This window comes from Coffea arabica, chromosome 11c, assembly GCF_036785885.1.
Source record: "Coffea arabica cultivar ET-39 chromosome 11c, Coffea Arabica ET-39 HiFi, whole genome shotgun sequence".
Classification (NCBI taxonomy): Eukaryota; Viridiplantae; Streptophyta; class Magnoliopsida; order Gentianales; family Rubiaceae; genus Coffea; species Coffea arabica.
Genome location: NC_092330.1, coordinates 34837800 through 34851956, shown reverse-complemented (window position 1 = coordinate 34851956; position 14157 = coordinate 34837800). Strand labels below are relative to the sequence as shown.

General features: G+C 38.0%; 1 protein-coding gene and 1 pseudogene across 1 annotated transcript; one reads left to right on the top strand and one right to left on the bottom strand.

Annotated features, from left to right (window-relative positions):
* Positions 1 to 160: 160 nt before the first annotated feature.
* On the bottom strand, positions 161 to 10337 carry LOC113718449 (protein DETOXIFICATION 9-like; annotated as a pseudogene).
* Positions 10338 to 13197: 2860 nt separating this feature from the next.
* LOC113718450 (uncharacterized mitochondrial protein AtMg00860-like) lies at positions 13198 to 13879 on the top strand. The gene is made up of 2 exons (XM_027243354.1): positions 13198 to 13301; positions 13531 to 13879. The coding sequence occupies exons 1-2, from the start codon at positions 13198 to 13200 to the stop codon at positions 13877 to 13879; spliced, it is 453 nt and encodes a 150-aa protein (XP_027099155.1).
* Positions 13880 to 14157: the final 278 nt, after the last annotated feature.

The following is a 14157-nucleotide window of genomic DNA, read 5'->3' as shown; positions in this document are numbered from 1 at the left end:
CATTAATGAATTATAGCATATCTTTGAATCTCTTACACCTCGTGCAATTAAACTTTCTCGACATAACGTTATCATTTGAAGAGTTGTACTGTAGTGCAGTTGAAGCACATGAGAAAGCTCATTTGTGCCCTGTAATTGCTAGTTTGTCCATCCAATTGACTCACACTGGAGTGGCCTTTTCTTCTTCCCCTTCATATATTCTGCGTCTAGCTTCAATTACCTGTTACAGATAAATCAATCCACACGAGTAAAAGTGAGGCAGCTAGCTGATTTAGTATCAACAAGATTTTACCAATCACTAATGAATTAAGTTCTAGAATTAACTGAAGTGAAATAATGTGAAAGAAAATTCAAGTAATATAGTGGACTTAGCATTCCAACCTGATTTTCCCAGTTTGTCAGGCCTGTGATGATGGACAAGAGAAGACTTTGCACCGTGGCTCCAGCTACCAGTCCACTCCAGAGACCCATTCCTCCTACATGTAGTGCAAATCCCAGTATTAAAGCCACAGGAATTCCAACCAGATAATATGCCCCAAGATTTACATAAGCACCTAAGTGCTGCCATCCACTTCCTCTTGCTACCCCTGGTGCCAAAAGATGGCATTGCCTTAGAAGATGATAGGAAATAAAATGTCCAATGTCTTTGCCTACTTTGACATTCTTCTATGATGTCCTCAGCTTACCGTTTAAAGTTCTGAATTCCAAAAATGGTGGATTTTTGCCTATGGAAACATTCATATGTTTTATAGTGAAGAAATTCTGTTTATATATCAGCCAACATGAAATCAGACCTTAAGCTAATAGAAAACAGACAATCGGGTGAAAAAAGTTTATCAGTTCAGAACGTTTCATTAGGTTCAGTGATATGATTATTGTGTCCTTGACAACTTCTGTTGTCTTTGTTCCATCTTCATGGTGAAACGTGTATATCTGTCAATACTTATGCCTGACCAAAGAGGACCATTATCATTTTCAGTCCACATGGGATGCATTATATATCGGGTTCTCAGGGCTCAAACTATGCTGCCAAATTTCCCTGGATAAAGAGTAAAAACTACGAGCGAGATGAATTTTGCAAGTCAAACTCTATTTCCTTTACTGAATGATGTCAGGGAGATTTACATTATATGTATAATGTTAGTTCTTCCCAAATTGCAATACCACCTCGGATGTCTTTCCAACTAGTCAAAAGATTAAGAAAGCTTAAAGCCAAGGCAACAAAATACCTAATAATACTGCTTGTGTGCTATCCATGATGATGGACATGCATAGAAGAGAAGTCATGTGTTTGACATAGTTAATAACTCTTTCTCGTCACTGAAGGCATATCCAAGTATGGAACGGCAGAGAAATAAAGTTATGCTTGCCAGAAAAAATTCTGACACAGAATACAATAGTACTGTACAAAGAGCAATTCTTGCTGCCACTGGATTCCCAGCTCCTAGCTCATTTAATATCCGTGTACTATAAAATACAAAAGATATTCATTTTAGACAAATCTTACTTGCTTGAAATCATGACACTTTTCTGTTGTATAAGCAAAAGCACCATATTCAATTTATAAATGCATCTTAGTGTAAGGGCAAACCTTGCAGCAACACCAAAAGAGGATGCTATGGGGTAGTGCAGCGAAGTATTGGTTAAGCTGCTCAAGGGAAATACAGAATCAGTAAGAATTAGTTTTCAGGTTCTAATCGCAGTATGAAAATGCTGACAAATAAGCTTACCATATAGATAGCACAGAGGTCTCTAGCTTAGGATTTGGTGACAGGCCAGACAGCAACACAACTAGCTCATATGCCTACCACTCCAAACTACCATCATCAGGAAGATTAACAGATAGTAAAGATGTTGAGTGTGTCTTTGTATCCCATATCGGAACTTTTATAAAGAAGTATCTCCTTTTAGTGGTTATAAATATAGTGGACTTAAGTGAATTTAAGTGTGCTGAGGGCATCAGCCCAAGTGCCATATGCACCAGTCCAAGAGAATTTTAGGAAGCCCACGCCCCAGTCTAAGAGAGGTTTTGGTTTGGCATCAAACCAAGAGAGCAAGTCATGGGCTCTTGGGCCATTAAGCATTTAGTGCTATTTAGACTATTTTGTGTTTTCAATTTAGGTGCCTTTTGGACTTGGGAATTATTTCCTAAGGTCGTGTACTCTCTCTTTTGTACTCTCTTTCTGTTATAGTAAATCTGCTACCCCTTCGTCCGTGGACGTAAGTCAATTTGACCGAACCACGTAAATTCTTGTGTTCTTGTTGTACTTATTTCTGCTTTGTTATTTGTCTTTTGTCAATTTCCTGGGGTTAGACCTAACAAACTGGTATCAGAGCTTTTTCGAAAGTTTTGAATTTTGTGGCAATAATGACAATAACAAAGACTGTTGTCGAGAAATTCGACAGGAATGTCAACTTCGGGATGTGGCAGTTCAAGATGGAGGCCATTTTGGTTCAAAACGGAGTTGATCTAGCGATACACTGAATTGAGAAAAAGCCAGAGAGTGTGACAGAAGCAAATTTTGCTGAGATGAATAAGAAGGCAAGATCCAGTATTATCTTAAATCTCTCTGACGAGGTTTTACGGAAGCTAGCCACTGAGATTTCGGCAAAGGCCATGTGGGACAAACTTAAGGTCTTGTACATGAAAAAGACAATTGAGAATCGGCTTTATTTAAAGCAAAGTTTGTATATGCTTCGCATGACTGAAGGTACATCTATACTCTCACATCTTGATAAATTTGATTCCATTATTATGGATTTGGGAAATATAGATTCAAAAATTGATGATGAGGATCAGACCCTGTTACTTTTGTGTTACCTTCCCCAATCTTTTAAACATTTTCGCGATACTATGATTTATGGAAAAGAAACAATTTCGTATCGAAAATTAAATCTTCATTAAAATCTAAGGAGCAGATAGACAGGGATATTACTGGGAAATTTAGTGGAGGCCATGCAGAAGGTCTGGTTGTTAGGGGTAGAACTGAGAGAAGAGAATTTGATAAAAGTAGATCTAAATCTAGATCTAAATCCAGACATAGAAATATGGAGTGCAATTATTGTCATAAAATGGGGCACATTAAGACAGATTGTTTCAAATTGAAAAATAAATTGAAACAAAAGGGGAAACCTAGTGAGAAAAATTTTGAGATTGCCGAAACTAGTGTTGCAGCTGATGAGAATGAAGGAAGTATTTTCTTTGTGACTGATGATAGGACAAGGTCTAAAAATGAATGGATTTTAGATTCGGGGTGCTCTTATCACATGTGTCCCAATAGATATTTATTTTCCACTTATGAATCTTACAATGGTGGAATTGTTTTGATGGGTAATAATGCCGCTTGTAAGGTTGTTGGTAAGGGTACAATTTGAATTAAAATGCATGATGGTATTGTGAGAACGCTCACTAATGTTAGACATGTTCCTGATTTAAAAAAGAATTTCATCTCTTTGGGCACTCTAGAGGCTCTTGGGTGCAAATACACAGGAGAAAATGGCATTATAAAGGTTTTTAAAGGTGCTCTCGTTGTAATGAAAGCTTGCAGGATTGGTAGTTTATATGTTTTGCAGGGATCTACTGTCACAGGCTCGGTTGCAGTTTCGTCATCATCATCTTTGTCTGATTCTAACATCACTAAATTGTGGCATATGCGTTTAGGACATATGAGCGAGAAAGACTTGGGCATACTAAGCAAAAGGGGACTTCTTTGCAGTCAGAGTACTGGGTCACTGGAGTTTTGTGAACGTTGTATCTTTGGAAAGCAAAAAAGAGTTAGCTTCAGTTCTCAAGCAATCCATAAAACGAAAGGTATTCTTGATTATATTCATTCAGATTTATGGGGTCCATCTCGTGTTTCGTCTAAGGGTGGTGCCAGATATATGTTGACTTTCATTGATGATTATTCAAGAAAAGTTTGAGTTTATTTTCTTAAACATAAGAATGATGTTTACCTCACTTTCAAGCAATGAAAAGTTTTGATTGAGAAATAGACAGGTAAACAGATCAAGCGGCTTAGAACAGATAATGGTATGAAATTTTGTGAAAGAGAATTTGATGAATTTTGCAAGAATGAAGGAATTGTTCGGCATCACACTGTCAGGATGACGCCTCAGCAAAATGGTGTGGACGAACGTATGAACAGAACACTTTTGGAGAGAGCGAGGTGCATGATCTCTAACGCATGGTTGGCCAAGGATTTTTGGGCTGAAGCAATTTCTATGGCCTGTTATATTGTCAACCGTGCTCCTTCTGCTGCTCTTAATTTCAAAACTCCTGAGGAAATTTGGTCAGGTACTCCTGCTGATTATTCTGATTTTAAAATTTTTGGGTGTCCAGCATACATGCATGTAAATGATAGAAAATTGGAACCTCGTGCTAAAAAGTGTATTTTCCTTGGGTATGCTTCTGGGGTGAAAGGATACAGATTATGGTGTTTTGATCCTAAATCTCCAAAATTTATAATCAGTAGAGACGTTACTTTTGATGAATTCTCTATGTTATCTTACAAGAAGGAGTCTTCTAGTTTTTGTCAAACAGATGATAGTATGCAGAAGCAGGTGGAGCTTGAGATTGGTAGTTCTGGTCCTTCTATTCAACAAGTGCTAGTAGATGCATTTGAATCTACTGATGAAAATAATTCAGAAGAGGAAGAATATTCCATTGCCAGAGATAGACCGGATATTCGACCACCACAAAGATACGCAAATTTGGTTGCATATACTTTGTCTGTCGCAGAAGAAACTGATGTAGTTGATGATCCTACTACTTATTCAGATGCGATTTCTTGTGATGATTCTGCTAAGTGGATGGTTGCGATGAATGAAGAAATTGAGTCTCTCCATCGAAATGGAACTTGGGTTCTTGTGAAGCCGCCTCCAGGTAAAAAAATTATTAGATGCAAATGGGTCTTTAAGAAGAAAAAAGATATTCTAGGAGTTGAAGATGCAAGGTGTAAAGCACATTTGGTTGCAAAGGGCTATAGTCAGGTACAAGATGTTGATTTTAATGAAGTATTTTCACATGTTGTTGAGCATAGCTCTATTCATGTTTTGCTTACTTTAGTTGCCATGTATGATTTGGAGTTGGAGCAACTTGATGTTAAGACAACTTTTTTTCATGGTGAACTTGAAGAAAAAATTTATATGAAACAATCTTAGGGATTTGAAATTGAAGGAAAGGAAAATCATGTTTGTTTGTTAAAAAAATCCTTATATGGATTGAAACAGTCTCCAACATAGTGGTATAAGAGATTCGACACTTTTATGTTGAGTCATGGTTATTCAAGGAGCATGTGTGATAGTTATGTTTACTTCTGGAAGTTAGATGATGGTTCTTTTATTCATTTGCTGCTTTATGTTGATGACATGCTCATTGCTGCCAAGAATTTGTCAGAAATTCACACTTTGAAGTTGCAGTTAAGTAGTGAATTTGACATGAAACATTTGGGAGCAGCTAAAAAAATTCTTGGCATGGAGATCAAAAGAGACCGTGGAGCTGGAAAATTATTCTTGACTCAAGAAAATTATCTTGAAAAGGTTTTGGAGAAGTTTGGCATGAAATATGCTAAACCTGTGACTACTCCTCTTGCTAGTCATGTTCGACTATCTGCTGCTCAGTTATCACAATCAGTTGAAGAGGAAGAGTATATGGCACGGGTTCCTTATTCCAACGCAGTTGGCAGCATTATGTATGCAATGGTTTGTATTCGTTCAGATATTACACAAGCAGTCAGTGTGGTTAGCAGGTATATGTCGTGTCCCGGAAAAGCACATTGGCAGGCTGTGAAGTGGATTCTCAGATACTTGCGATGAACTTCAAATTGTAGTTTGGAGTTTGAAAGAAATAATGACACTTTGGTTGGTTTTGTAGACTCTAACTATGCTGGGGATCTTGATAGGAGAAGACCACTTTCAGGTTACGTATTTTGCATTGGTGGTTGTGCAGTTAGTTGGAAAGCTACTTTACAATCCGTTGTAGCTTTATCTACTACGGAAGCAGAATATATGGCCATGACTGAGGCAATCAAAGAAATCTTCTGATTGAAGAGTCTGTTTGGCGAACTTAGTTTGTATCAAGGTGTTACTACTATTTACTATGATAGTCAAATTGCTATTCATTTGACTAAAAACGAGATGTATCATGAGAGGACGAAGCACATTGATGTGAAATTGCATTTCATTCGAGATACTATTGCTGAGGGAAAAGTCCTTGTTCAGAAAATGAGTACCAAGGAGAATCCTGCTGACATGTTCACGAAACCTCTTCCAGTTTACCAGTTCAAACAATGCTTGAATTGGGTTGGTATTCGTTGTTGGTGAGCCCATTGGGGCTTATGTGGAGAAGGTGGAGTAGTTTTGCTACTGTTGATATTAGGGACACGCCAAGGTGGAGATTTGTTAGTGTGGCGTTGTCCCACATCGACTTTTGTATAAGGAAACCTTTTCCTTGGTTGCCTATAAATATAGTGGACCTGTGATGGGGTTAAGTGCACCAAGACCAAGAGAGTATTAGTGGGCTATTTGGGCCTTTGGGTCATTAAGTCTTTTGTTTAGTTAAATACTTTTGGGCTCTCTTATATTTTAGTATTAGGTGTTTTGGGCCTAGAAACACTTTCCTAAGGCATCTTTTATACTCTCTTTTTCATAGTAAAATATTGCTCCTCCTCCGCCCGTGGACGTAGGTCAATTGGACTGAATCACGTAAATTTTATGTTTCTCTGTTTGATTTATTTGTTCTGTTATTGTCATTATTGAGTTGGCAAGAACTCTATTGTTCTCGTTGGTCAATTTCCTGAGACCAGACCTAACAAATTGGTATCAGAGCTTCAGGTTCCAGATTCAGCTTTAGGTTTTGGATCATGGTCAGATTTTGGGTTCTTGATGATAATAACATATTTTGGGTGCTACAGAGAGTGAAAGAAAGAAAAATTTTGTTGGAGTTCAGTTGGATTTTGAAGAAGAGTTATTTGACCCGTTGGAACTCGTCAAGGGTTTTGAGAAGATGGTGGAGCAAGATTACTATGTTCGTGGCTTTTAACCCGTTGGGATCTATTGAATTATTTGTGAGTTTTGACCCGTTGGAACCTGTTGAGCCTTTTGCATCTTGGTTCGTTGGTGGCTCGTTCTGGTTCTTTGGGACTTTTGTGGTTCGTTGAGATCCGTTGGGACTTTTATGGATAAGGTGGAGCTTGTTTGCTATTGCTCTACTATTTACCGATGTTGGATACACGCCAATGTGGAGATTTGTTGAGTGTGTCTTTATATCCCACATCGGAACTTTTATAAAGAAGTATCTCCTTTTAGTGGTTATAAATATAGTGGACTTAAGTGAGTTTAAGTGTGTTAAGGGCACTAGTCCAAGTGCCATATGCACCAGTCCAAGAGAGTTTTAGGAGGCCCACGCCCCAGTCTAAGAGAGGTTTTGGTTTGGCATCAAACCAAAATAGCAAGTCATGGGCCCTTGGGTCATTAAGCATTTAGTGCTATTTAAGTTCTTTTGTGTTTTCAGTTTTGGTGCCTTTTGGACCTGAGAATTATTTCCTAAGATCGTGTACTCTCTCTTTTGTACTCTTTTTCTGTTATAGTAAATCTGCTACTCCTTCGCCCGTGGACGTAGGTCAATTTGACCGAACCACGTAAATTCTTGTGTTCATGTTTTACTTATTTCTGCTTTGTTATTTGTCTTTGGGGTTGCTATAAATCCTTTTGTTAATTTCCTGGGGTCAAACCTAACAAAAGAACTAGAGGACAAGAACTATCTGGACAAATGGAAAGGCTTAAGGATTAAAACTTACCAAGTCATTACAGTGGAAGGGATGGCAAAACGGAAGAATCCCCCCATTGTTTGAAGAGCATCCATTGAGAAAGGAACGCTAGTCTTTCTACTAGAAGAAGAATACTTCACATACAGCACAAGTAAGATGGAGTTTAACCAATATGATATACCAATTGACAAAGCTGCTCCAGCATTCCCTAGCTTTGACTTGAATACAAGAACCCAACAAAGAGGTAGCTCTAAGGATACCGATGCACTGTACTAAGCAGCATTGGAAAGACTAAGTGCCTGTTTGATAATATAAAAAAGTGCTGAAACTGAATTCATTCAGACATTAAGAGGTTTTAGGTGTTTGATAAATAAAAATTCTCCTGCTAAACTTATTAAGTGGTGCTGAATTTGTATGTATTTTTTTCAACACAAGAATCGTAACTGAATGCTTAATTTGATAAGAATTAAGAGATTTACTTCAACTACTTTATCTTATCTACCAAATCTATCCCTGTTTGTTAATTACATTCAAAATCCTTATCTAATTAAACAACATAATATTCTCTATTCAAAATCCTTATCTAATTAAACAAAACAATATGATATTCTCTATTCAAACAATCATTTCTAAATTTTTTAGGTCGAATTTATATGTTATATGAATTATTGGATTGTAATGTTTCTTTTAATGTTTTGCATAATATATTTCTTCTTTTATATTAATTTGATTTAAAAATAAATATTGTCTTTTTCATACCTAACAATTTTAAGCTAATTAAATCATAAGTTCTATTCCTTTTTGGATTAAAAGATAGAAAGGCAAAATTGTACAATTTAGCTTATTAAGTATTAAGTTATGAATATTTATCAAACAGTATAAATAGATTCAGCATTAAGATTCAGACATTCATAAATCCCTTTTCAGTACTTAAAATTCAGCAAATTAATTATTTCAGCATTCAGAATTCAGAATTCAGATTCAGTGTTATTAAACGGAGCCTAAACTCTGAGTTTGGAGAAAGCGAACAAGTGACTGGAGAATGGCAGAAGGGAATAGTGTAGGTATGAGCCAGATCAAGTATTTGCCAGCCTCAGTTGCAATTGCAGGATCTTGGCCAGTGAGTATTAACAGCTTGTTAGTGAACATCCACAGAAGGGATATTGGTATACAAACTATAAAGAGACATATGATGGCCCCAAAAGTATAGGTTCCAAGTCTCTGGTATTGTTCTGCTCCGAAAGCCTAACCACACAAGGTCTCCAGTGCACTTGACATCCCAAATTGCAAGATAGTTAATTTGTTTCATCTCTTAATAAACATGTTTCAAGAGCACATATCTAGTATAATCACAGATTATAAATGGAATCAAGCTTTGTAATGTGCAGTGTAAGTATTCATCATCATCATCAGCATCATTGTTAATGTTACTAGATTTTTTTTTATCTTAATGACAATTCTATTATGAATAAGCCATTTCTCTTGTATTTTCTGCAAGTAAATATGCAAAAGGCTATGTTACCTGTGTTCAACAATGTATCTAATTTGACTACTTCAACCTTTCTAGTAGAACAACGAGAAGGCATGACATACTATATGTGCACCATGTGGCATGCATCAGTACCTCACCAAGTAATGATAGTGAGTCATACCTTGTGATAACTTAGTGGTACAGGTTCTGCATCACCTAATAATTTATGTATGATTGGATCTGGTGTTAGAGACCCTGGTCCGCATTGGCCATTCTACATAAACAGTGCAGAGTCAAGAAGAGCCAATTTCTTGGTAGGGTGGGAGGTCAAGGGTTCAAACCTTGCCTCCCATCGCTTTACCAGTATATGTGGCTTCTCCAAATCTATACGGATATATAGTGCACCCATATAGTCCGATGATGATTCAATCCTGTCGGTTCTTCAATTGAGTCCAATTGGATTTCTCCCTAGAATAGGCAAGAGTAGGAGCAGGAGTAGAGTAGACAGTGATAGTTGACAAAAAAAAAAAGAAGAAAGAAGAAGAGCCAATTTCTGTGAGACACAGTTCTTGTAGGGTGGATTTATATCATACAGTTCCCTAATACACTACATTTTCTCATATTAATTAATTTTCCCTTGCTTTGGTTATCGAAAATATAGCATATACATCTCAGAGTATATATTCTAGTCCAAGACGAAGATTTGACTTACTATAATTTTGTGGATAATTAAATGATAATCTCAACAGCATGTATCATATGAACATTTTGGGGTATTATCTATTATGGGAAAGGACTTACAAGAACACTGAAGCCAGTAACATTGGAAAAAGATGTGGCAATGGAGGCACCAGAGAGTTGGAGTTGGCCAAGGTGGCCTAACATAAAGATTGGAGAAACTCTCAAGAGATATTGTCTCACTGCTGCTACCATCATCAGAAGTGCTATGCCATTTACCCTTTTCAACTCTTCCACATAAATCTTCCAAGTTGCCACCCTTGTTGATCCTGTCTCCTTATCATTTTCTGGCAGCAGCGCCTCTTCCATGCTCTCTCTTTTTTCTTGTAGGACAACTCTCTTGTACTTCCTGAATCTGGAGATTTTCTACAATATAAGAAATGAATATTATAGTAATATGTAAATGAACAACTAAACAAATATCTGCTTGACTGAACAGAAAGCCGTATCCATCACGAACCTGGAAAAAGAGGTACCAGAGAGTCGTTCAAAACAGTTTTCTAGCAGATGTGAGGAAAAATTCAGTAGAAACTTTTCTCCATCCTATCTAGCCTGAATCAACCATTTGCTGTTTTTTGTCCTTTTCTTATTGTTTTTCTTGCTGGGGAATCTGTAAATGCATACCATTATAGGAAGAGTATCTAAGAGCTCATTGCAAGTAAAAACTTAAATCCTTTCCATCTTTCTTTTTTTTTTCTTTTGGTTTCTCTTCTTCTTTTCTTCTGATTAGAACAAGTGAACCATAATGTCAGGACACAGAAATTAATTGTAAAAATGTTCCAATTGATTTTTCCCCAAGTTCCATATGTTGTTGTTTTGCTTACAATTCAGTAGATTCAGTAATAAGTAGGATGACGCCGCATTAAGCATGAACAAGCTAGGACGACGTCGTACGGTAGGAATAACAAAATTAGTTGCCGACTTAATGAGTCGGTTATTCCATCCTATTTGTACAGCTCTGATTGGTGGGAAAGGTATCAAAGAAGCATAACAGAATTTCCTTCCCTTTTTTGCTAATTTCTCTCTCTACTTTCCCTCTCTCTCAATTCCCTTCCCTTCCTTGTTTCCCTCCGTCCTCAAACTTAACAACCTTTCCCCAATTTCAGAACTAATTCACGAACTCAAGAACAGAAATGGATCTGAAAGCCTGACAAGTGGTGTCAGAGCAGGCTGAATCCTCGGAACAGTATTAAAAGGAAGGAAATTTAATTGCAGAAAGTACCAGATTCAAGACTTTGGAGGAGCAGATCAAGAAGCAAGAGATCAGAATCCAAGAGGTAATTGAAGGTCTGCAGTCCTCGCAACTATAGCAACAGCAAATGCAGAGGGAATTCCATATGGAATTAGAAGAAAATGGCAAGAGAGTAGAGAATTTGGTAGCTGAAATGAAGCAGGAGCTCAGTGCCTTCGTGAGAGTAGTGATAAGCAAGGACAAAGCGGTTCCAGACGATGACAGGCAAAGAGTGGAACAAGCACCACTCTTACCAACTCCACCATTGAACCAGAGGTTGCAGATTGGATCGGACAACAACAGGACCGCAAGGAAAGACACAAGTAAGATTCTAGTGCCAAATCCTCCTAGAATTGATTTACCTATGTTTACTAGTGAGAATCCGAGGGAATGGATCCGGAAATGCAACAAATATTGTCCAAATTACTAGATTCCTGAGGATCAGAAAGTGGAAGTTATAGAAATGTATTTGGAAGGAAAGGCAGATATCTAGTTCCAAGGAATTAAGTTGGAAAAACCAAGAATGTCTTGGAAAAAATTTGAGGAATTGCTGTATAGGAGATTTGACAGTAGAAATGGGAGAGATGTGATGGAGGAATTTAATAAATTGAGACAGGCTGGTAAGGTGGAGAAGTACTAGGAAAGATTTGAGGAGCTTAAAATTTTAATGATGATTAGAAATCCACATCTGGATGAGGAGTATTTTGTATCAAACTTTATCAGTGGCCTTGAGGATGAGATCAAAACCATGATAAGAATGCTAAAACCTGCAAACCTGTCAGAAGCATTTGAATTGGCTGCACTACAGGAAGAGGCATTAAGGCTTCAAACAAGGTCCCTCAAGGAGGGAGGAAAGGCTGCATCTGATGAGAAATTTGGAATCTCTAGGAACTCTTGCCAACACCAGATCATTAGTTCTCATTATAAGATACCTTCCACTAGCACCTTCAGGAATACTCCATTCAAAGGCAAAACAATGACTACTCCAGGTGCTGAATCTAGGAGACTCTCAGCAGAGGAGCTTCAATACAGAAAGAACCATGGACTTTGTTTCAAGTGTGGAGAGAAGTTTGGACAGTTTCATCAATGCAAATCTGGCCAGTTGAACCTGTTGATTAATGATGAAGAGGAGGAAATTGAGTTTGAAGATGCTATAGGAGAGCAAGATGAGTCCACAGGGAATCTAGGACAAGTCATAGAAATGTCCCTGCATGCTCTGTCAGAAGCCATAAAAAGAAAAACAATTACATTGGTAGGAAAGTGGGATGGAGAGGACATGCTCATATTAGTTGACACAGGAAGTTCAAATAGTTACATCAGTAGTGAGAAAGTGATTGCATATGACATCCCTTATCAATTGGTAGAACCATTTTCTGTGATTGTAGGAAATGAAGCCTGTGTGACTGGCAAGGCTGTCTGTCCCAAGGTGACATGGGAGATTAACCAGCGTAAATTTTGTTTTGATCTTAAGGTGATGGACATAAGTGGATGGGACATGATACTAGGCGTAGATTGGATGACTCATTTTAGTCCCATTACATTTGATATCCATCAGTTGACAATCTCCTTGCATAATCAAGGGGAAGTAGTGCAACTAAGGGGACAAGCAGAAAAATGTGATTTGGATCTCATTAAAGGAAGTGACCTGAGACACTTCATTGAATATAAGAAGCAAATATGCCTGGCCCTGAGGATGGGACAAGAAACGTTACCAGAAAATTCTGAGGTGCCTACTGAGGTTCAGCAGGTCCTTAAGGACTTCACTGATGTGTTTCAACCACTACTGAGTTACCTCCCACTAGGGAGATAGACCATGAGATTCCCTTGAAATAGGGATCTCAGGCTTTTAAAATGAGGCCTTATAGATATCCTCATTCACAGAAAGAGGAGATTGAAAGGCAGGTGAAGGAGATGCTGCAACATGGGATAATCATTAACAGTAATAGTCCATTTGCTTCACCAGTGTTACTGGTTAAGAAGAAGGAAGGGACATGGCGTTTTGTATAGATTACAGACGTTTGAATGAAATGACCATTGAGGATAGATATCCCATCCCAAATGTAGATGAACTGATCAATGAGTTAGCAGGATCCAGGTATAAAACCAAGTTGGATCTCACCTCTGGTTACCACCAAATCAGAGTCAAACCCAAGGATACTCATAAAACTGCTTTTCAAACTCACTGTGGGCACCATGAGTTTCTAGTTATGCCCTTTGGGCTGACCAACGCACCAGCAACATTCCAGTCCCTGATGAACCAGATCTTTCAGCCATACTTAAGGAAGTTTGTTCTGGTATTTTTTTGATGACATCTTAGTTTACAGTGCTACACTTGAGTTGCATGTGGAACATTTGAGAACAATACTATCTGTCTTGAGGAAACATAGTCTATTTGCAAAGAGATCTAAATGCTCCTTTGCCCAGCAGAGGGTGGAGTACCTTGGGCACACCATCACTGAAAATGAAGTATCTATGGACCAGTCAAAAATAGAAAGGATTATGAACTGGCCTACTCCTAAGACTATCAAGGAGTTAAGGGGCTTTCTGGGGTTGACTGGGTATTATAGGAGGTTCATCAGGTACTATGGAGTCATCTGCAGGCCACTTATAGATTTGCTTAGGAAAGACAACTTTGTCTGGAAGCAGAGGCACAGCAAGCATTTGATTCACTAAAGAACATTATGTGTAAGGCTCCTGTACTTAGACTGCCAGACTTCAAGAAAACTTTCACTATTGAAACTGATGCTAGTGGGGGAGGTATTGGAGCAGTGCTGATGCAGGAAGGCCACCCCATAGCATTCCTGAGTAAGGCTTTATCACCTAGGAATGTGGGATTGTCAGCTTATGAAAAGGAGTTGTTGGCATTGGTGATGGCAGTGACTAAGTGGAGACACTTCCTACTAGGATATCACTTTGTTATCAAAATAGACCACCAGTCTCTGAAGTACTTG